Below are 24,476 nucleotides of genomic sequence, written 5' to 3'. Positions count from 1 at the left end.
GGAGGCTTTACCCACTATGCCACTGCACCGGCCCCTACTTACTTACTGACTATAGTCAAATAGATTTTGTGGGGAGCAACTCGGACTAGACTAAGTTACTGGAATTAAGACTTATTCTATGCATCTGCTCTCCCACAATATGGCACTGGGAGAGGAGAAACAGCTTCTACGCAGCTGCCTCTTGCCAACTTGTGTGATGACCTCCAGGAGCTGATCCTGCTCCTGATTGGAGGAGAGCAGCGTACTCGGCATGTGGGTAGCAGAGTTGGGATTGGTGGAAGAGGACTATAAAGGAGGAGAGAGACAACATGCACCAGGAACATCTAAGGGGAACATCTGAGGGAACACCTGTGCAGCCCCCGAGAGAGCCGGCCGGCGGTGTGCCGCTCCCCCGCGGAAGTGGGGAATGTGGCAGGGGGAACCGCCCTTCCACGGAGGTGGAAGGGACAGTAGCCAACCCGGGAAGAACCAGCAGCAAACCCGGGGAGGGCCGAGCAGATAAAAGAACAGCGCAGGGTCCTGTGTTGTTCCTCCACAAAGAGGGGGAGCGACAGATTTCATGTTTCTAAGAGGCCATGAAATCATTATTCTCATCAAGTATATTATCACGTGGCAAATAACAGCCCATACATTCAAACTGTGGAATGTGGATTTTAAGATGCAGGTCACGGATGGATGTTTAGTCAACCATTGAAGATACCCACTAAGGGGTGGTATCGCGGAACAGCAGGTTAAGCCACTGGGAAGGCCTGCATCCCACAATGCAGTGCCACTGAGTCCCAGCTTCTGCTCATGTGCCTGGGAGGCAGCAGCTAACGGCCCAAATACTTGGGTCCCTGGCACACATTGGGCAGACCCAGATGGAGTTTCTGGCTCCTGGCTTCAGCATGGACCACCCCGGGCTGCTATGGGCATTTGCAGAGTAAACCAGCAGATCAAAGATCTGTCTTTCCATCATTGTACCTTTCAAATAAATAAACACATCTATAAAACAGCAAGATGCCAGGTGAGGCACCTGTGTGGTGTAGTGTCTGATACTCAAGTGGGAGGCCTGGACTGAGTTCCTGGCTCCAGGCTTCCACATAGTCCTGTCCTGATGACTGTGGGCCTTTGATGAATGAATAGTAGATGGGAACTCTGTCTCTCCCTTTCTCTCTCCCTAATACATCAAACAAAGAAAACGTTTTAAAAAAATTTTAGGCTGGCACTGTAGCATAGCAAGTAAAGCTACCAGCAGTGCCAGCATCCCATATGGGCACCGGTTCGTGTCCTGGCTGATCCATTTCTGATCCAGCTCTCTGCTGTGGCCTGGTAAAGCAGAAGAAGATGACCCAAGTCCTTGGGCCCCTGCACCCGTGTGGGAGACCTGGAAGAAGCTCCTGGCTCCTGGCTTTGGATTGGCGCAGCTCAGGCCATTGCGACCATCTGGGGAGTGAATTAATGCATGAAAGTTCCTGCCTCTGCCTCTGCCTCTCTAACTCTGCCTTTCAAATGAATAAATAAATTTTTAAAAATTTTTTAACGGCATTAGAAAAATGAGCTCCTTATAAAGGCAAAAGAGCACCTCTGTTGTACCCAGAACTGAAGATGGTAAGCTTGCGCAGGATGGATCACAGAGGGGGTGAGGATGGACAGACGTTCAGAGCACCTAAGAGAAGGCCCTGTATATGTGGAATGGACTGACCCTGCCTCCCCTGGAATATCTGGTGGCATTCTACATTCTCTTGACTTCCTGTGGTTTATTCCACTACCTAAGGAGAGTTGGTTAAATTTATACTTTATTGCTACATGATAATGTAAGTGACACATAGGCTTCAACATATAATAAACAGACTAATTGTATCGTATTTCATTTTCCATGCGGAAAGAGTTTGTCTGCAAGCATCAACTAAAATGAGGAGCCGGTGCTGTGGTGCTGTGGTGCAGTGGAGCAAGGCACCACCTATGGAGATGGCATCGGATGTGAGCACCGGCGAGCCCCGCTGCTCCACTTCTGATCCAGCTCTCTACTACTGTGCCTGGGAAAGCAGTGCATGATGGCCCAAGCACATGGGCCCCTGCGCCCATGCGGGAGACCCGGATGGAATTCCAGGCTCCTGGCTTCTGCCTGATCAGCCCTGGCCCGTGCAGCCACTTGGGGAGTGAAGGGGGTGTGTTTGTGGAAGATCTAGAAAAATCTCTCCCCCCTTTTTCCCTCTTCCCCCTCCCCTCCACCACCCCTCTCCATCACTGCCTTTCAAATAATCTTTTGTTTTTCTTCCAAAAAAGAGTTTTTTTCCAAGTCACTGAAGAAGATAAAACTGCTACAGACAACACGATCAGCAGCGACAGACACTGACATTACTCTGAGATGACTTACAGCGCAGGAAGCACTCCCGGAAGGGCTTCTCAGTTTACAAACCTCAAGGGGAGCCTAGAAACCCCCAGTGGGGAAGGGGCCGCTGCCCACCAGAGCAGAGGCAGGGGCACACTGACCTCCCACACCCCACGCCCAGTTCAACTCAAAGACTCTTCCCAGTCCTCACATGTGGAGTTAAGACTGCAGAGATGGGAGAGAGGGAGAGTGTGTGAGAATGCACACACTTCTCTTTCACAGCCGTTCCTCCCGTGAACGTCACAGAGTGCGAGCAGGAGCCACGGGGAGATGGCACACACGTGCCCCTTTCACAGTGGCGGAACATTTGTGAGGGAACCCAGGCTTCTGCCTGAATGGTGGTGGAGGCCAAGGGCAGGCAGGGCCCGGGGCCACTCCACCCTCAGCAACTACTGGCGCAGGGAGCAGAGCCAACTGCAGGAGGGGCCCGGGCTGTCCCAGGGGAACAGCCCCACCCCAGGGCTCCCAGCCCTCACCTGTCCTGTGGAAGGCAGGAGCTGCCCCAGACGGCCAGCACCCAGTTCAGTGCAGCCGGCTCTGCGTGCACGCCCTCTCCAGAGACACACATCCATGCGGGAGCGACAGGAAAACAGCGCCACAAAGCGAACCCACTGCAGCGTTCACAAACTATTCCAGCAGGCGCTTCCGGTCACATGATGGCATTTCTGCCACACCGGAGAATTTCATTTCCATTTGAAAGACTCAGTTTCTCAGGAATCTGCTTTCTGCAAGAGCCCAGGAAACCAAGGTGGCTGGAACTGACCACTGGCCATTTTAGAAAGCAAAACCACGCCTGTCTCCACCCGGTTATCTCACCCTGGCTTCTCCACCGCTGCTGTGCCAAAAACAAACAAAACACCGGGTGGTGGGGGACTCTGTTTTCACTGAAAATGCTTTGTCACCCGAAAAGAATTGGTCAGAGCGGCCAGAAGGAAGAAGGGGCAAAGAAGAGCACCTTGCTTCCTTTCGCTGCATCTTCCCTCTCAATGACTGAATTTGCAGAGTTTACCAACGTTAGCAAAACAGCCGGAGAAATCCAGCTCTCACGTTAATGCAGAAGCAGCTTCTCACAGAGCCAGGAACCGTGAAGATGCCGGTGGCAAGGTGCACCTCACTCCTAAACTCTGCCACCCTCCGCCCCCCAGCACGAGGCACTCAGCTCTGACCCCCACACGCTGGAAAGAAGGAGAGCGACAGGCAAGAAGGTGAAACCACCTACCGCGATCACGGGACATGACTCACGGACGCTGATAGTCAGGCACTCCGGTTTCATAAGAAGAGAGTGGCCAAGCTCTGCACCCTCCCTGCTGCTTCAGCGTCTCGGACAGCCCAGCTGAGCCGGGGCCAGCCGGGAGCTCTGGCCAGGGCGCTGGGGCTTCAGGGTGCAAAGACGTCCCAGGCGCATTTGCCACACCCCCGGGCTCCAGCTGCTGCCGTGCAGTCCGGGCTGTGAGGCTGGGCGGCTTCTATTTATTACCGTAAAATAAACAACCACAGGGGCGCATGCAGACTTGAAATGTGCCAGAAACGCCACTGGGAATAGGACTGTTTATAAACTGACTAATGCCTCAGCTATTACTGATGCTCTCCAAAAGCTAACATCAGGACCATTCCTTCCCCTTTGACCTGAGTCTGGACGGAGGATGCACCGGATTCAGGATCCACAGGTTCCAGATGTTCTGAATGAGGTCACAGGCCCCTGTGCCTCTGCAGCGAGACCAGGGCGGAAGAGTGTGGGATACAGAAACACCGCACAAAACCCTCCAAGCCCAGGAAACCAAGTTTTTAAAAGTCACTTGGTGCCACTGTTCAGCTGGTACAACACTTAGTGCTCACTTTACACCAAGCTTGCATAATTTAATCAGTGTTGTGAAAGGTTTTTGTGCAGGCTAGAAAAAGACACGATTAAAATATCTGTCAGATCAGAATGAGGTCGGAGGCTTTACACACCGCCCTCCCGGTGCTGGGGTGGGCAACAGCACTTCTACTCTGCTCCTCTGAGGGTCCAGACATGGGTGGGGGACCTCAGAGCGTGTGCCTGTACGCCCATCCCCACCCTGGCGGAAGACACACATCACCGATCCCTGGGGGGCCTGCAGAGGAGCCACAGAGTTTGCAAGCCTAATGAGCCTGGAGGTGCCGCCCAGACTGCTGATGTGGGCCAACACTCTGAGAAGCGCTGGGTGAGGTCAGAGCCTTGCCTGGCTCGATCACGCACCTGCCGGGACCATCACACACATGTCACACACATGTGACATCGCTGAGCATCCACACAAATGTGATGGGCTGGGGAGCCGTCCCTCACCATCAGTACACGGAGCCTATCCACCCTTTTTAACACAAGCTGCACTTCCTAATAAATTCGCTTGCATGTAAGGCATGGGTGACCTTTACCCAGACTCTAAAAAAGAGCAAACAATGAGACCTGGGGGAAAAGAAATCAGAGAAAAATCCCTGGGCTGTCTCCTCTCCCTTCGCAAACACCACCCACCCATCTGTCTTCAGATTTCACCGCGGCAGGGAGACGGACAGGATCTGATTTCAAGACCACTTAGCCTTGGCAGACTTCAGTAATGCAAAAAGCAGAACATTTTTCTCTCACAAAAATGCCCCAGCGGCTGTTCTTCCTAAGCCCTCATGGCAACCTTTAAATGACAGCCTTAGATTTGGTTTCCAAACAAATACCTTTCCCTTTTTTACAGCTAGCATTTAATTTGTGCCCAGTGCTACATTAAGCACTTTCCAATTAGCATTTCACTGAGTCCTCCGTGCAAGGGAACAATCATTTATCACCGTTTTATAGAAGAAAAGCCGCTCTGTAAGTAATAAGAACTTAATTTGCAGAAGAGAAAGCTGGACTGAGAATAACTGTTAGGAAACTCAATTCACTTCTATGCAAGAGATTAACATCTAATGGTATTTACTTCTGAATCTTTCTAGACCAAAACCAACCATGACAGGGTCTGTAAGTGCTAGGAGCTCAGGAAGGGGCACGGGTGCTTAGCCTGCAGATCGGGAGCCCTGTCAGGAAGCTCCAACCCCATCAGAGCACCCAGAGCACTGGGTGGGGGGTGGGTGGGGGTGGAGATATTCCTGTGTCTCCTGACTCCAGTTTCCTGCTAACACAGACCCTGGGTGGCAGCAGTAAGGGTTCAAGTGACTGGGTTCCTGCCAGCGACCAGGGAAACCTACAATGAGTTCCAGCCCTGGCCAGTATGGGAATTCGAGGAGAGCACACCCCACTATATATGTGTGTGTGTGTGTATGCATGTGTGTGTGCATACACACATACCCCTAAATACACTTTAAATCAACAAATAACACCTAACATTATGACCGAATCTCAGGTGTCCAAAAGTGGATCATCTACACTTACGTGCAGCACCTACTGCAAACATACACGTAAATTCTAGAATACTTAACACATGGAGACCTCAGCAAATGAAAAATTCGGTGCAAAAACTTCTTGAACGGCCTGTATAGTTTTTTCATGACATGCACTTGCCTGAACTTTTCAAAGCCCTTCCTACTCGGAGCTTCCAGCACGGCCGAGCGAGCACTTTCGCCGTACACTGCAGGCCTGTCTCCCAGGCACCCATCAGCAGACACCAACCCCTGCCCTCACACGAATGCTTGGCCATGAGGTTTACTCAGAAATTACTGACGAGTGGAAACAGCCGTAATTTCTTCAGCTAGTGAACGGATAAACAAGCAGCGATATCCACACTGTGGCCTGCCACTCAGCAGTGACAAGGAATGCGGGCTGGTGTGGTGGCACAGCAGGTTAGACCACCACCTGTGATGTCAGCATCCCATCTAGGGTCACAGCTGCTCCACTTCCAATCCAACTTCTTGCCAATGTGCCCAGGAAAGAAGCAGAAGAAAGCCCAAGCGCTTCAGTCTCCGTGACCCCTGTGGGAGACGAGGATTGAGGGCAAGGCTCCTGACTTCGGCCTGGTCCAACCTTGGCCATGAAGGCAACTTGGGGAGTCAATGAGAGCATGCAAATCCCCAGCCCCTGCCCACACCACTGCTGCCATCACTCTGCCTTTCAAATAAATGAAATAAATCTCTTGTTAAAAACAGATTCATTTATTTACCTGAAAGGCAGAGATAAAGAGAGAGGAGAGAAGAGAGAGATCTTCCATCTGGTGGTTCAGTCCTCAAATGGCCACCACAGCAGAGGCTGGGCCAGGCCAAAACCAGGAGCTTCCTCCAGGTCTCCCACATGGGTGCAGGGGCCTAAGCACCTGGGCCATCTTCTGCTGCTTTCCCAGGCCATAGCAGAGAAGTGGATCGGAAGTGGAGCAGCCGGGACTGAAACCAGCGCACATATTGGATGCTGGCACTGGCACGCAGAGGCTTAACCCCATATACCAGAGTGCCAGCCATAAATCTTTAAAAAACAAAAACAGGGAATGAACTAGGGACAGCACTGCAGCAGAAAGAAGCTAACTCAAAAAGCCACGTTCCTATCAGATCCTGCGCGACATTCCAGCAAAGGCAGCCCTGGAAGGGAAGGCGAGCAGAGGCAAGCCTGCCCAGGCCGTCAGAGTGCAGGCCGGGGGTCAGTGACCACGGAGGGGCTCGATGGACTTCTGGACGCCGACGGGACTGTATCGGATCATTCTGTACCAGACTGTTCTTACGGCACAGGCTGCATAGCTGCATGGGCCTGTCAACACCCAGAATTGTCCCATATTTCACTCTACATAAACTATTCCCTAATTTTCTAAAAATTAAGGAGCACATGAAAGCACTTTGTTTTTTTAAGGGTAATTAATTTGTGGCCAGCGCCGCAGCTCACTAGGCTAATCCTCTGCCTTGCGGTGCCAGCACACTGGGTTCTAGTACCGGTCGGGGTGCTGCATTCTGTCCCGGTTGCCCCTCTTCCAGGCCAGCTCTCTGCTGTGGCCCGGGAGTGCAGTGGAGGATGGCCCAAGTGCCTGGGCCCTGCACCCCATGGGAGACCAGGAGAAGCACCTGGCTCCTGCCATCGGGTCAGCGCGGTGCGCCGGCCGCAGTGCACCAGCCGCGGCGGCCATTGGAGGGTGAACCAACGGCAAAGGAAGACCTTTCTCTCTGTCTCTCTCTCTCACTGTCCACTCTGCCTGTCAAAAAAAAAAAAAAGATTAATTAATTTGTAAGGCAGACTTACAGAGAGGCAGAGGCTGAGAGAGAGAGAGAGAGAGAGAGAGAGAGAGAGAGAGAAAGTCTTCCATCCACTGGTTCACTCCCCAGATGGTCGCATGGCCAGAGCTGCGCTGATCCGAAGCCAGGAGCCAGGAGATTCCCCAGGATCTCCCATGTGGGTGCAGGGGCCCAAGGACTTGGGCCACTCTCTACTGCCTTCCCAGGCCATAGCAGAGAGCTGGAACGGAAGTGAAGCAGCTGGGACTCGAACAGTTTCCCATATGGGATGCCGGCACTGCAGGTGGCGGCTTTACCCGCCATACCACACAGCACCAGCCCCTGAAAGCGATTTGTTCTTTTTTAAAAACAGCAAGAAGCCAGGAAAACGATGGTCTGTGTCGATGGTGTACACTCCAAGCTAAGTGATCTGTGGTCAGCCATTCATTTTCTCAATTTCAATGGGAGAGAAAAATCGCTGGCTAACGGCATCTGTTTTCTGTGATCACAGAAGATCCTGACCAGTTAAGAAGTGATATAACTAATTCTCCACACTGCCTACTTGTGAAGGTTGAGGTTTACGTCAGGGGGCAAGGGGCAGGCATTTGGTGCAAATGTTAAGATTCCTGCATCCCACATCAGGGTGGCGGTCAGAGCACAGGCTCCTCCGCTTCTGAGTCAGCGTCCTACTAATGCGCACCCTGGGAGGCAGTGGGTGACGGCTCAAGAACTTGGGTCCCTGTCACTAACATGGGGGACCCGGGCTGAGTTCCAGGCTCCTGGTGTTTTGAAACCTGGCCCAGGCCTGGCTGCTGTGGACATTTGGAGAGAAGATGGAATATCATTCTCTGTCTCTCTGCCTTTCAAATAAAATCACAAATTAAAAGGTTTTGTTTTTTTTTTTTTAAGGACTTTTGTCACAGATATCAATCCTGGAAAAAGCCTAAAATCCATGCTAACCAACCCATAGCTATTCACAAAATACCTGGTACTCAATACTTGCTCTTCCATCTCTCCTCGGAGAGATCTTTCTGCAAACATTCCCTTGTCCTGCCAGGCATTCGCGCGGTATTACACAACGGTGCTGTTTTCACTATATTGAACTCAACTTTCTTTTTATGAATGCCTACTTAAATTATTTTATTTAAACTCCAAAACCGATGTTTTTACTACATTATAAGGATTTACAGAAACTCTTTTTGTTTAGTACATATAAATTTACAGAAAACTACAAATATTTTCCATACGTTTCCCATGTAACATAGACCCGGTTTCCACTGTTATTAACATCTTACCTTAGTATGGTATGTGTGTTACATTAATAAGCAAACATTGCTACATTATTAACTGAAATGCACACTTTATTCATATTTCTTCAGGGTTTTTTTCTGGTCTAGCACCCCCTTCAGTATACTGCACCTCATTTACGTATTTCTGTCAGCTTACTGCTTTTAATGGACATGATCCAAAGTGAAGATTCCCGTATGCAATCCATGCTTCCTGAATTGAAGCTTATAACAATATACAGTGTTTAAAAACAAATGGGGAACTAAGATGCCTGTCTTAGCATTTTTATTTAAAGCTAACCAGCACATCATCCGTCACAGAATGGAAAACCTCCATATCATGATGGCAAAGCTAGTTTCAAGAAAGCATTCTCTGCTAATCAACATATTTTGATGACATGGTAACAGGAAAATCAAATCAAGTGTGTGTTAGTACTTGACTTTGTTGAGACAGAACACGCAATAAACAAAAATCATGAAAATTCTTACTCCATTGACCAACAAACGAGTACAGCCTCAGGTCTCCAGAGTTATCTAACTGGGGCAATTCTGTGCCCACAGAGGGACTCTAACCTGCACCTTGTTAGTACTCTAACAACAATTTTTTTTTTTTTTAATAAAGATTATTTACTTGAGAGGCAGAGCTACAGAGAGACAGAAGGAGAAACAGAAAGAAAGTGCTTCCACCCACTGGTTCACTCCTCAAATGGCTGCAAAGGTCAGAGTTGGGCCAACCCAAAGCCAGGAGCTTCTTCCAGGTCTCCCATGTGGGTGCAGGGGCCCAAGCACTTGGGCCATCTTCTACTGCTTTCCCAGGCCATAGCGGAGAGCTGGATGGGAAGTGGAGCTGCCGGGACTCAAACCAGCGCCAACATGGGATGCCAGCACTGCAGGTGGTAGCTTTACCCACTATACCACAGCACTGCCCTTTATTACAACAATCTTTTGAAGTCAAGTAACAATGTGGTATTTAAACAATTCCCTCAGAGGCTTAACACAATATGAAAACCAAACAACACCAATTGATGCATAATCTCCATTTTGCATCTCCGTGAGCCCTAATGAAATTCCTGAATCCCTGCCAGTCAGATCCTGTTGCTGGAACACTTTTGTACGCCGGTTGCTTTTGCACAGATGTTCAAAGCCAATCTGAGATCCTTGAGCCTCTATCCTTTGATTCAAAATAGTTACCAGGGCAGGCATTTGGTGCAGTGGTTCAGATGCTGCTTGGTGTGCCTGCACCCTTTCTCGGAGCACCTTGGCTCCAGTCCTGGCTCCCACTTACAGTCTCATCTATAAGGATTTCCAACGTTAAACCACCCACCTCCTATATTCACAGGCAAACCCAGGTGTAGACAGACTCCAGGGGTGACATTCCCTGGCTGTCAGTATTTCCCCCATCATGGTCCACTTGGGACAACACAGTAGTAATAAGAAAAACACCACAGTAAGAGAACCATGAAACATTGCGCGGTACTGACTACTAGCCCCTGGGGAAAATCAGCCCTACCCCATCTGAGGGTGCTGCCCCCTTCTGTGGGGGGTGCCCATAGAGGGTTGCTCCAGTAGCTCCTGTTGCCTGACAGTGCCCCCCCGCCCAGGTGCCTTGCTGTCTGTCCTCCTGTGGCTGTGCACAGATCAGCCTGACGCTACGTGAACACTGTGCCATCCTCACTTCACAACATTAACTAATACACATTATTTATCCCTTGCATTTTATTTCATTTCCCTCCATTTCTACGAGTACTTCTTGGAGAAATTACTACAACTGGGTTTGATAACGTAGGGCATGCACACTTTGAACTGTCATGACTTACTGACAACTTTACCTCCCAAGAATCACACCAATATGTATGTTCTCTCTTTCCTTTGCCATTTCTGTATTTGATTATTAATTTCTTAAAATATTAATTTTCCTCATACTTGAATGGCAGAGAAACAGAGAGAGGAGAGAGTATCGTCCATCTGTTCGTTACTCCCCAAATGCCTTCAACAATCAGGTCCGGGCCAGGCCAAAGCCAGGAGCCAAGAGCTCCATCCGAGTCTCTCACCTGGGTGGCAGGGACCCAAACCCTTGAGCCATCATGAGCTGCCAACCAGACTGTGCATCAGCAGGGAGCTGGAACTGGCAGTGGGGTGGCCAGGGCTGAAAGCAGACACTGTGATACAGGACGTCTGTGTGCCAAGTGGTGTCTTCATCACTATGCCCCATGCCCATGACTAATTATTAATTCTTCAAAATCTTTGCCAATTTACTATGTGGAAACAAGGAATGTGCTGGCAAGTTTGGAGTGCATGCATATGATCTAATACGTACTGTGCAAAAGGGAAAACAAACAGAATACAACCACACTTCCACACCGGCCAATCGGACAAACAAGAAGGAGCGAAGAGTCACAGAACAGGGTATGATTCCAGCTACAGGAGGTTTAAGAACATTCCAGGGCCCACTGCTGATGACTGTACAGCCTGTACAGCCGTGGGTGGCACAAAGGCAAGACAGAAGGTGCGATGAGCAGAATTCAGAATGGCAGGCACCCCTGGTGAGCAGGCCTGGGGCAGACACAGCACAGCAGGCTTCAGAGAGAATCTGAAGTAATCGCCCCCAGGATGCTTGGACCACACACATACATACACACCCAGACCCACATGCACATTTTATACTAAAAAACAGCCACTCTTACTTAGGCCGGCACTGAGGCTCACTAGGCTAATCCTCCACGTGAGGCACCAGCACCCCGGGTTCTAGTCCTGGTCGGGGCGCCAGATTCTGTCCCGGTTGCCCCTCTTCCAGGCCAGCTCTCTGCTGTGGCCAGGGAGTGCAGTGGAGGATGGCCCAAGTGCTTGGGCCCTGCACCCCATGGGAGACCAGGAGAAGCACCTGGCTCCTGCCATCGGATCAGTGCGGTGCGCCAGCCACAGCAGCCATTGCGGGGTGAACCAATGGAAAAGGAAGACCTTTCTCTCTGTCTCTCTCTCTCTCACTATCCACTCTGCCTGTCAAAAAAAAAAAAAAAAAAAAGCCACTTGTTGGTTAAGTTTGCTTTTCTACAGGTGGGGTTTTGGTTTTGCAGCTGGGACATTGGTGTGGTTGCCCAGATCTCATGCTGGAGTGCCTGGGTTCAAGTCCTGGCTGCTTTCTGAGCCTCCTTCTCATGCGCACCCTGGGAGGTGTCTGCTGATGGCTTAGGCCCTGCCAAGTGGCTCTTTACCACCCATGTGAGAGATCTGGATTGAATTTTCGGTCCCGGCTTCAACCAGGCCCAGCACCAGCCACTGATCCACTGGACTGGAGATCTCAGTCTACATGTGTAAATATAAATATACATACATACATACACATATCTGTCTCTCAAATAAGCTTTAAAATAAATTAATTAAAACAATTTAATTTGTAGATTCCTGGTCAACAATTTATATGTTGATAAACATTCACTATCCTTTTTAAAAAACTATGCGGACCACTCTTGCAGCACAGCAGGTCAAGCCGCCTCCTGCAGCACTGGTGCCCCATATGGGTGCTGGTTCGAGTCTGGCTACTGTACTTCTAACCCAGCTCCCTGCTCATGTGCCTGAGGAAGCAGCAGATGATGGCCCAAGCCAGCCTTTAGCCTGGCCCTGCCCTGGCCATTGCAGACATTTGGAGAATGAAGCAGCAAATGGAAGATTTTCTCTTTCTCTCTCTCTCTCTCCCCTTCTCCTTCTTTCCCTCCTCTGTAACTCTTTCAAATAAATAATTTTTTTTTAAAAAAAAGCTTTTTAAAAAACTACTATGAACTGTATTCTCAGAGTTTTCTCTTCTGATTTTTTAAAAAAGATTTTTATCTATTTATTTGAGAGGTAAAGCTACAGACACAGAGAAGGAGAGACAGAAACAAAGGTCCTCCACTTGCTTGTTCACTCCTCCAATGGGCGCAATGGCTGGAGCCGGGCCAAGCCAAAGCCAGGAGCCAGGAGCTTCTTCTGGGTTTCCCATGTAGGTGCAGGGGCCCAAGCACTTGGGCTATCTTCCACTGCTTTCCCAGGCCATAGAGAGTTGGATCAAAAGTGGAGCAGCTGGGACTCGAACCAGTGCCGTTATGGGATACTGGCACCGCAGGTGGAGTCTTCAACTTCTATGCCAAAGCACCGACCCCTCTCTTCTGATTTCTTATTGAGTTGTAGGAATCTTTAAGGAGTTCCTGTTTTTTTTTTAATATTCATTTTTATTTATTTCACTCCCCAAATGGCCACAACGGCTAGGGCTGGGTGAGACCAAAGCCAGGAGCCCCGAGGTTGGTCTGGGTTTCCCATGTGGGTTCAGGAGCCCAAGCACTTGGGCCATCCTCCACTGCTTTCCTAGGCACATTAGCAGGGAGCTGGATCAGAAGAGAGGAGCTGGGACTTGCCCCAGCACCCATAGGAGATGTTGGTGTAGCAGACAACGGCTTTACCAGCTACACAACGCTGGCCCCAAGAGTTCCTTTACATCGCAAGTATCTTCTCCAAGTCCAGCATGGCTGTTATAAAGTCTTGCTTTTATTTTCTGTTATCTTATTTCTAAGCAAAAAGAAAACTGCTTGATCAATGCGTCTAAGATTCTGACCACTATGAGAGACAGTCTCTTTGGATGCCACTTGATTGCTGCGAAGTGACTCGGCCAACTGGAAAAACCGTGTTTCCTGTATGTAAACCACACTCTCTCACGGAGGGAGGTAAAATGTCTGTTCTTCCTGCGTGCACCTTGCCTCCCGCTCCACCTCTCCATCTCACCCACCTGCCACTGGGGTGCCCTCCTTACAAGCGGGAGCCGCTCTTACCCCCACCCACAGCCTTCATCACTGGCTGTGACACTGTCCACCTGCACCGCTCTAGTGCACAGACAGCAAAAGCCACTGCACCTGCGACATGGTACAAAATTTCAACTGGGGACGGTGAAATGGTTCTGGAGACGGTGATGATGCCTGCACACCTGAACACACGGACTCAGTATCGCAAAACCATGCACTTGCGCAACAGTCACAGTTGTTAACGTACAACTAACGGGCAAAACTGTTCGTGTATAATTTATAGTCAAACAATTACTGTGACTAGAACATGTTCCACCGTACAATCTCACTTCCCGATGTGCCCAGCCTCTCTCGGCTTTTCCTAACTTGCTTTTCACACTTGGCCGGCTTCTCCTAACGTCATCACTATAATGAGTAATGCCTGAAGCCTAACGTTATACAGAGAACAGACTCAGCTCACGGTTTTGGAAGCCCAAGTCCAAGATCGGGTTTGCCCAGTGGAAGGCAGTGGCAGAGAGTGTGTGCGGGAAGGAAGACATGGCTAGGTAGGCAGGAGAGAGAGGGCCTGGGGGGCTGGGTCCTCCCAAGCGTTTATAACCAGCTGTCTTCCGAAACAGACCTGCCCAGGGCGCCCACGGACCTCCCACCAGGCCCACCTCCTAAGCACCACGACTGGATAAAGTGTCAGCTCTCCTGGTACCATTATCTTAGGACTTTGGGCTTTAAGATTTATTTCCTTACTCGAAAGGCAAAGCGTCAGAGAGAAAGGGAGACATCTGCTGGTTCACTCCCCAGATGCCTACAACACCTGGGCGCAGGCCAGCAGCTCCACCCAGTCTCTGACACGGGTGACAGGGACACGGGTACTGGAGCAGCCCCCCAGATGATTCTCAGAAAGCCAGATGGGAAACATGGAGCGGCCAGGACTAAACCGACTCAATCCAGCGGGGGATGTGGGGATTAACCTTCTGTGCCAGACACACACCCCAGACTTGGGACTTCAAACACCTGAACAAGATCCTGTGCAGAGCCGAGCACATCCCTGTCACAGCGCCAACACTGTCAGAACCAGTCCTGGCGCTGTGGCCACTTCTCCACACACCAAATTCCAGGATGTCTTCTAGTAGCAACCTTCCTTCTCAACTCACGCTCTTGTTCCTAATGGCCTGGGCAGACAGTGGCTTTAAAGAGCGTACCCTTTATACTTTGTGTGTTTAAAGATTGAGTTATTTATTTGAAAGGCAAAGTCACGGAGTGGGGAGGAGAGGGGAGAGAGAGGGAGAAACAGAGAAAAAGAGATCTTCCCACTTGCTGGTGCACTCCCCAAATGGCCACAATGGCTGGGGCTGGGCCAGGCTGAAGCCAGGAGCCTGGAACTTCCTCCAGGTCTCCCATGCGGGTGGCAGGGGTCAAGCATTTGTGCCATACCTGCACTGCTTAAACAGCCTCGTCAGAAGGAAGCTGGATGGGAAAGTGGAACAGCTGGAGCTTCAACATGGAGTGCCAGGGTGGCAGGTGGCGGCCTGACCCACTGCACCATAGCACAGGCCACAGCACTCTTTATCTTGAGGGACAAGCAGGAGTCCACTGGGCAGCCGAGAGACAGAAGCCCAGGCTGAGGATCCCCAGCGAGGCGACCGGAACACCCCCTGCGACAGCCACACTCCGGCAATCCTGCAGGTGCTGCTCCGCTCCCGTCTCCATCAGCCCTCGCTGCGCTGCTTTCAAAGCAAGTTCCCAAACCATACTCCCCCTGCCCATCACCCGATTTTGAGAAGGGAGGCCAGAAAAATGTTTTCTTTTCATAAATTTCCACAGGAACCCAACTATTATTTTTTCCAACTTTGAAATAACCACGCAGCTTCCAGAAAAGGCTCCTCCGAGACTCTAAGAAAACACCATCGGGGCTCTGGCCTGGCCAGGTCACACACAGGGTGAAGCACAGGCAGCTGCGTGCTCCGAGTTCGGGAGAGACAAACGGGAAGGCTCTCGTCTCTCGTTTTTTGATCAGCTGCCCGATTCATGTTTCTTCCAACTTCTGTCTTCCTTTTCCCCCCAAGATCCTAAATTATGGCTCGCTGGGTAAGAGCAGCCGCCAGAGCCCGTGGTGTTAGCCCGGATACTCCTCAGGGCCAAATTCAGAATGTGGAAAGACGCCCTCAGTATAACCAGCCCCGTCCTGTTTTTCAAATCATCCTCTCTACTTATTTCTCCCTTCTCCCCCTGGAAATAATCTGACGCCATCACAGAAGCAAATTACGGTAACAAAGAAAACCCCAAAGAAAAAGACACGTTAGTAGATCTATATTCCAGTAACCTCTTAGATAACTGTAAGTGACTGTTAGCAAGTAAGGTTAAAGATACATCAGGAGGCCGGTGCCGCGGCTCACTAGGCTAATCCTCCGCCTTGCGGCGCTGGCACACCAGGTTCTAGTCCCGGTCGGGGCACCAGATTCTGTCCCGGTTGCCCCTCTTCCAGGCCAGCTCTCTGCTGTGGCCAGGGAGTGCAGTGGAGGATGGCCCAAGTGCTTGGGCCCTGCACCCCATGGGAGACCAGGAGAAGCACCTGGCTCCTTCCTTCGGATCAGCGCAGTGCGCCGGCCGCAGCACGCTGGCCGCGGCAGCCATTGGAGGGTGAACCAACAGCAAAGGAAGACCTTTCTCTCTGTCTCTCTCTCTCACTGTCCTCTCTGCCTGTCAAAAAATAAATAAATAAAAAAGATACATCAGGAAGCAACGAAACAAAAACCAACAGCCCATCTCCACCATATAGGCCTGAAATGATGAGCGGTACCAGATAAACTAAGTTTACTTGCCTGAAATTTTCCAAGTGTCATCCCGGCAACCTATATCACCAACTTCCACAGTAACGGGAACGGACTTCCAGTGCTGTGCTAAGGATTATAAAATATCTCACAGCCCTGAAGACACAACATTTAATCTGCCCATTAATCCCCAGTGGAGCTTAAGACAGACGAGTTTGCACTGGTCGACGGCCCTCTGATTATGGGGCGCTGCTGCTGCTCCTCAGATCGACAGAGCACAGCAAAGGCAAATACACGCAGCATCCAGACAAGGAACACGGACGGCCAAGGACTCGGTTTTCAAACAGCAGGCGTGAGCTACTCAGGGCAAATAGGAAAAAATATTTTTAACGTTCACGCTGCAAGTCAGAAACATTTGAAATCTCTTCTTTCTAAATTTATAATTATTTACTTTATACATGCATTTTACTTGAAAGGCTAAGAAACAGAGAGAGAGACAGAGAGAGAAATCTTCCATCCACTGGTTCACTCCCCAAACACTAACAGCCACAGCTAGAGCAGGCAGAAGGCAGCAGCCCAGAACTCCATCTGGTCTCCCACGTGAATGGCCGACATGCGAGTATTTGAGCCATCACCTGCTGCCTCCCTGGGTGTGCCTTCACAGGAAGCTGTGTGGGAAGCAGAGAAAACTGGACACAAAGCACGCACCCTGACGTGGGAGGCAGGCATTGTAAGTGGTGACCTAACCCCTGTGCCACAGGCCCACTGCTGAAATCCCTTCCAAGTCTGCCACACTGATCACAAGGTCCCCACAGTACGCTACGTGCATGTATCACAACGTCTCCACCACTATATGAGAACGCGGCACGGTGCCAGGCACCTGGGCATGCTGTATCAGTCCTGCTGGTCACTTCCTTCAGCCTCATTTTCCTTCAGCCCAGGACTCTTCCCAGGGTGCAGGCCCACGGGTCCTTACCTGGGGTCCCGGTCCCCAGGCCCCCAGCAGGTTCCTCTGCACAGGGATGGACACAGGAACGCAAGCAGGGCACTCTGCTGGCTTTTGTGTTCCTCAGAACACCCAGAGCTGGCGAGGAGGGGCCAGCCGTGCCCAGTTCATTATCGGGAGCCCCACGCGTCCTGGGTCCAACTCTCGACACAATCACAGTGAGCCGGCCCTTCTCAGCAGATGAGCGACAAGGAGCCTGCAGGGGCCCCTGCACTGCTGCAGGTGCAGAGGCGGGAGGGAAGGTTTGCTGTGCACTGTTCTCCAAAGCTCCGTGTGATGTCGGGCACACTCCCCTGCACGTGCACACGTCCCCGTGACACAGGTACCACGGCAAGACACAAAAAACAGAGTTCCCAGTGACCCGGTAAAGGTCAAACACGGAGGAATCAGCGTGACAAAACCCACTTCTTTCTTTTCTAAAACAGGGAGAGGCGATTTCACAATGCTGCAGCCCGAGTGCTGAGAGAGAGAAGGACTCAGCGCTCTCGGGGGAAGCAGCACACCTCGGGCCGCACCTGCTAACCCCTGCTACACAGGCCCTCTTCCCTTTCAGACAAGAAGTTAGCTGTACAGACTGATGGGGTACAGCGCGACGCTTCAATACGTGTGCACGGCTGTAACGAGCAAGGTGAACACTCAGCACTTCTCACAGCACACGCGTTTAATCCCACCTGACGACCATACTGACAGCTTCCTTGAAATTGGAGCAAATTCCCATCTGCCCTGCGTCTGCGAAGGTGACACAAATTTTTTCCAAATTCTTTGAAACAGTGGTCTAAAAACCCTCTAAGAATATTTCAAAGATTTTAAAACAGGATTAAAAAGATTTGTATTTAAGTCTGAGTACACATGCAGAAATTATATTAACAAGTGTACCACAAAATATGATCTACCAAATGACCCAGCATCCCACTGCCAGAACTTAGCCGAGGGAATGAAATCAGCACATGAAGCCGTTACCTGCAGCCCTTCTTTACATCAGAGTCCCCGGGGTGAGCACGCGGAATCAACCCAGGTGTGCACCCGCTGATGGCTAGATAAAGACAGTGTGGTACATGTGCACTGTGGACTGTTACTCAGCCATAAAAAGAAATGAAATCTTGTCTCACAGCACACAGACTAAATTGCAGACCATAATGCTTAGTGAAATAAGCCATTTCCAAAAAGACAAATATCACGTTTTCCCTAATTTGTGGCAACTAATACAAAGAGTACAAAAAAAGTTCATGTATACGAGCAAAATTGACGTGAGACGTACTGTTTATAGCCCTTGTCTATGCTCCTGAGGAACAGTGGTTTTTCAACTTACTACTTGTTGAATTCTTTATTTAGGGAAGGTTAAGCTTGTGATTATAAAGTAAACTGAGGGGCCGGCACTGTGGCGTAGCAGGTCAAAGCCCTGGCCTGCAGTGCCGGCATCCCATATGGGTGCCAGTTCGAGTCCCGGCTGCTCCACTTCCGATCCAGCTCCCTGCTATGGCCTCGGAAAGCAGTAGAGGATGGCCCTAGTGCTAGGGCTCCTGCACCCGCGTGGGAGACCCGGAAGCAGCTCCAGCTGTTGCTGCCAGTTGGGGAGTGAACCAGCGGGTGGTGGTTCACTCTCTCTCTCTCTCTCTGCCTCTCCTTCTCTCTCTCTGTAACTTTTTCAAATAAATAAACAAATCTTTAAAAAAAATAAACAAAGAGTATTTCATTGTAAAAATTAAAAGAAGAATAAGAGAGGAAGGAGGAGAGAGGGTGGTAGGGTAGGGAAGTGTCATCATGCTCTTAAAACTACACAGGAAATACATGAAATCTGCTGTCTTAATATAAATTTAAAAAATAAATTCTTTAAAAATAACACATAGACCTGTGTTAGCTTTAGTGGGGGGAAAAAATCTAGGCAATAAAGGAATCATTTTCAAAATGGCTCTGATGCATCTTCCACTGCTCCCAATCACAGTTACTCTCTAACTCAATCAAATGTCACCTTTATCCCAAAGGGACAGTTATGTTCATTTTTTTCTCGTCTAAGTGCCAGGTAAGAACCTGCTAAATACCTGACAGGAAAGGTTAGCAAACGGGGAACATCTGTCTTCTCGTAAAAACCCTATGACGCAGGGTCTTCGGTCTGACAGCTCATTTAAGGACTGTGCCATTGCATAACTTCTGATGTCAACAGCCACTTCCTGCCAAGTACTGCCAGGCTCCACTATCCGGGGTAATGGAATCTCTGTCGACTTAACCAGCTGTGCCTAACATGCCAGCACAGAAGGAGATGAGAGCGTGCACTGCCCTTCCTCTGCCCTTCCTCACATGAACCACTCATGAGGGTGCTACAAAGAGCGTGTGGAAAATGGAATTGAAAGGAGGTTTTTTTTGGGGGGAGGGGGTTGTGGCACAGCAAGCCAGGATGCCCCCTGCAATGCCAGCATCCCATACCAGAGTACTGGTTTCAGTCCCGGCTGCTCTACTTGTGATCCAGCTCCCTGCTAAGGAGCCTTGGAAAGCAACACAAGACGGCCCAAGTATCTGGGCTCCCGTCACCGACATGTAAGACCCAGACGGAGCTCCTGGCTCCGGGCTCCTGACTTTGGCTAAGACCAGCCCCTGGCAACTACAGCCATCTGGGGAGGGAAAGAGTGAACGGAAGCACGTGCTTGGCTCGCACGCTCTCCCTCTCTGCCTTTCAAATAAATCCGTCTAAAAAAAAAAAAAAAAAAAAAAGCTTATTGGGTAACCGTTCCTGTCCAGTGGTTGAATGCCAGATTCCACATCAGAGCACCTGAGTTCAACACCAGGCTCTAGCTCCTGACCTCAGCTTCCTAGGAGACAGTAGTGACAGCTCAAGTGGTTGGGTTCTTTATGGGAAGCCTAGATTGAAATCCCGGCTCCTGGGTTAGCCCAGCCCAGCCCAGCCTCGGGAAATTCTGACATTGAGGGAGTGAACCAGCAGACACAGCGCACGCTCTTGATCTTTCTACCTGTTTGTCTCTCCGCCTCTCAAAAATACAAAAACCTAACTTTACTGCAAATGTAGTCTGAAATAACGCATATTTTCCATGAACAAGATTCTTGCTACTAGATGTCTTGGACACACAGGCAGAATGAAGGTACAAGAAGCTCATCAATACTAGGAATGCTAAGGTGTCTTTCTTAAACTTCTCTGGCACAATCTCTCAAGTCTTCCTGTGTCCTGCATGCAAACAGCTCACCTTCTCACCTTGCAGGATGCTATGAATTCACAAACCACCATCCCGGAGAGGGCAACTCCTAGCACACAAATGGAATTTATTTGTTCTCCTAAACAGGTTTTCACGAGGACCCTGCACAACTGATGCTACCACAACTGTGGTAACTCCTTCATCTCCAAATTACCTCTGAAATGCATTTAGCTCCGAATGCGGCATCAGCCGGCCACAGCACCAATGCTAATGCTACGATGACAGCAGACAGGATCCAACATGAACTCCGCGTGCTACAAGCACAAAGATCAAAGCAATAAGGTGGAGGGGCTGGCGCTGTGGCGCAGCGGGTTAACGCCCTGGTGCTGAAGCGCAGGCATTCCTTATGGGCACCAGTTCGAGTCCTGGCTGCGCCTCTTCCGATCCAGCTCTCTGCCATGGCCTGGGAAAGCAGTAGAAGATGGCTCAACTCTTTAGGCCCCTGCACCCACATGGGAGACCTGGAAGAAGCTCCTGGCTTCGGATCAGCTCAACTCTGGCCGTTGCAGTCCTTTGGGGAGTGAACCCATGGAATGGAAGACCCCTCTCTCTCTCTCTCTGCCTCTCCTTCTCTTTCTGTGTAACCCTGACTTTCAAATAAAATAAATAATTCTTAAAAAAAAAAAAAAAGCAACATGGGGCGGGAATCTCCAGTACCATTGCAAACTGAATACCTATCAACTACCAGAAACCTGCATACCCCCTTCCTCTGCCACCTTGGGACCCTAACAGAGAGCTACACATGTGCAGACAGAGGCACTGGTACTCAAAACAGGGAGAAGATGGGACCTGCCTCACAGTCAAACAAAACCACTGGTGAATTGTACCCCCGCCCCCAACCAGGCCAGTCCCAAGTGTGCAGAAGGCACACGGTATCTGCTGACGCCAATGTGTCGACGGAGAAGCTTTACTGCGCACCTTGCAACTTTCTGGGTACTCACCAAAACCACACCAGACTTGAAATCGATCACTTTCAATTACGGTAACTGGAAGATCTGCTACAGAGGACGCAGCAACATTCACTGTACTGATGTGTCTTGATTGGATACAACATCCATCTTAAAGTGCTCCATTTCTTCTTGTTTTACTGCAATAATGAATGCAACCACTGCCATCTTTCCAAATCAGAGGCATTTTACTAGAAAATACATTTTCAATGTTCTTTACACAGAAACCACCTAATAACCACCCTGGGGTTTCAAATCAAAGTCTTTTATTCCATTGAAATAAACTCTACTCTAAATGTGGGTACAGCGGTTAAACCGCAGCTTGGGCCGTCCCCACCCTATATTGGAGTGCTCAGGTTTGAGTTCCAGTTTGCCCCTAATTCCAGCTTCCTGCTAATGTGCACCCTGGGGGGCAGCAGTGACGACTCAGGTTGTTGGGTCCCCCACTCACAGGGGAGACCTGGGCTGAGTGCCAGGCTCCTGGCCAAACAGGCATTGGATGAGTAGCCCAGCAGATGAGAGATCTCTGCCTGCCTGTCTCTCTCCACGTCTTTCAAACAAATACAATGTTTTAGCATTTAAAAAAAAAAACACACACACTTTTACCCTATCTTATATGTAAGGGTCTGTGCTAAAAGGCCCCTTGTTCACACACTTTGTGACTTACCAAGCACACCAATGTCAGTGTGTATGTTTAGAACACACAACTTCTATCACTTCCACCTCTTCTCTCACAAACCAGGCTGGCATCAAGGAGCATGGATGAACTCGGCGCAGACAGGCGACGCTGCTGCGGCTAACCAGTACGCTACTTAAGTCCACCCTGGAACTTTTCAAAGGGCTTTTCCCCCTGCTTAGAACTGCTACCGTTTCTCTCAGCTTCCGCTTTGCACAATTCTAACTATTACATCACGTCCTGGCTTGGCATCAGCAGAGTGTTAGTTATTAAAATGAACTTACTAGCTGGAGAAGGAGCGACTTCATCCGCCTGATTCCCTCCCGTGTGAGAGCGCCCTCGTCCTTCCCTCGAAAGCGGAGGACTTGCAATGCACCCGCCTTCCTCTGCCACACTGTCATCCTTACCCAGCCACCAGCATGCTCCTGTGCTTGCTAAAGTACGCCTTCTGTCTGCCTTCAGATTAAAAGAGGGTAGGCAGGGGCCAGCACTGTGGAGTACCAGGTAAAGCCGCTACCTGCAATGCCAGCATCCCACATGGACGCCTGTTCATATCCCAGCTGCCCCACTTCCGATCCAGCTCAATGGCCTGAGAAAAGCCGCCGAGGATGGCACAAGTGTTTGGGCCCCTACACGCACACGGGAGACCTGGAAGAAGCTCCTGGCTCCTGGCTTTGGTCTGTCTTAGCCCTGGCTGTTGCAGGTGAGGAGTAAACCAGCAGACGGAAGATTTCTCTCTCTCTCTCTGTAACCGTTCTTTTCAAATAAACTTTAAAAATCTTAAAATCAGAAAAAAGACGCAAGCAGTTACGAATTATCTAATTGAGGGGGAAACAGGGAAATACAACTCTTGGGAGTGGTGCCACATGTGCAGTGCTGAGTGTCAGCAAAGATAATGGGAAAGCAGGCTTTCAAACCCAACAAACCTGCACCAAACGACAAGGCTCTTCTTGCTTTCAGAAACATTCTTGTTGCCTGTACGTGGCCAGCCCTGCTGTCCATCCAGGGCGCCCGTCACCCCCCTCAGCCACTCTCCCCATGAAGGAGCCTGGGTGGCCTTGCCCTCACTGGTTCCATCCGCTGCTTTCTCAGGCACCTTCCATTTGCTGGATTTTGTGCAAGCACCTGGGAGTGCACAGATGATAAAGACAAAAGCCCATGACTCCCATAGCATCCCCCCCAATCCGGGGGCGCTGGACAGGAAGGGAGCAGGACCCTCCCACCGGAGGGGGGCCCCGGCCAGAGGCTGGGACACGGGGCAACGTGTGAGTCCCCGTTCTCGCTCCACGCAGGGAGATCTCCTCGTCTCCCGGCTGTGAATGGGAAAATGGGAAACGACCACTTCTTCAGCCCAGATCAGGCCGACAATCGAAGTGCGCGGAGCTGAAAGCCGGAGATGTCGACGCAATCTGGCTAGGGAGAGAGACTATGGATGAACTCCCAGCCGCTCTCTGGAGCTCAGACAGGGCACAGCAGCTGGGGGAAAAGGTTGGCAGCAAAACGCCGTAGTGGAGGGTGCCTGCAAGGAGCCAACTGCTACGGTAACACGTTCTTTCAGCAAACCACACAGCAGCCTCTCACAGCACTTCTTGCCTCAAGACCCGCAATGCTAACGTGCTTTCCACTGAAGCACAGAGAACCAGGAACCCACCGGCGGGGTGGGCAGCCCTGAGACTTCTGCACGGATATACACTCACTGTTCAGTGTTACACGGTCAGCTCGCAAGAACCTTGTTTTGTTTTCTGGTCCTCTCCACCCCACACCCCACAGAGCAAAGCTCAGTTAATTGGCAAGGATAAAAAGTGTCAGAATCGGAAGTGTGGGGCCGGCACTGTGGTGCAATGGGTTAAGCCGGAGCCTGTGAGCCAGCAGCCCCTATCAGAGCACAGGGTCCAGGCCCAGCAGCTCTTCCGATGCAGCTCCCTGATAATCCCTCTGGGAAGGCAGTGGAGGGTGGCCCAGTGCCTGGGCTCCTGCCACCCACTTAGCAGACCCACGTGGAGTTCAGGGCTCCTGGCTTCAGCCTGGCCCCATCCTGAATGTTGTCAGTATTTGGGAGAGAGCCAGTCGATGGAAGATCTCTGTCTCTCCCCCTCTCTCTGTCAATCTGCCTTTCAAATATTTAAATATTCTATTACATATTAAATTAAATATTTGAGTATTTAAAAAGGAAAAGAATTTCAAGTGTGATGCATGAAGAAAAACTGGAAGTTTCTTTTAAAACCTCTCATGGTTTTCCTTTCACAGTCACATTTCCCTTTTCTGCAAAAGAGAAGCTAATCCAATTCAGACTAATATTGATTTTATGTGGCATTTGTTT

At 50.2% G+C, this 24,476-nt stretch overlaps 1 protein-coding gene across 5 annotated transcripts in view; it reads right to left on the bottom strand.

The window, feature by feature from the left end:
• FGD4 (FYVE, RhoGEF and PH domain containing 4) overlaps nucleotides 1-24,476 on the bottom strand; it is a 218,540-nt gene that overhangs the window by 99,805 nt on the left and 94,259 nt on the right. The window contains exon 1 of one of the 5 annotated variants that reach the window (XM_008259419.5): nucleotides 3,594-3,852. The exons of the other annotated variants lie outside the window; for them this stretch is intronic. Within the exon in view, the coding sequence (XP_008257641.3) occupies nucleotides 3,594-3,609 (16 nt within the window). The 5' untranslated portion in view covers nucleotides 3,610-3,852. Of the gene's footprint in view, nucleotides 1-3,593; nucleotides 3,853-24,476 lie in introns of those variants that run through there. 5 annotated transcript variants of the gene reach the window in all.

This window comes from Oryctolagus cuniculus, chromosome 9 (genome assembly GCF_051225735.1).
Source record: "Oryctolagus cuniculus isolate XC-2025 breed Fujian yellow rabbit chromosome 9, ASM5122573v1, whole genome shotgun sequence".
NCBI lineage: Eukaryota > Metazoa > Chordata > Mammalia > Lagomorpha > Leporidae > Oryctolagus > Oryctolagus cuniculus.
Note: the sequence above shows the minus strand (reverse complement) of the source record. Positions and strands in the feature narration are given on the sequence as shown.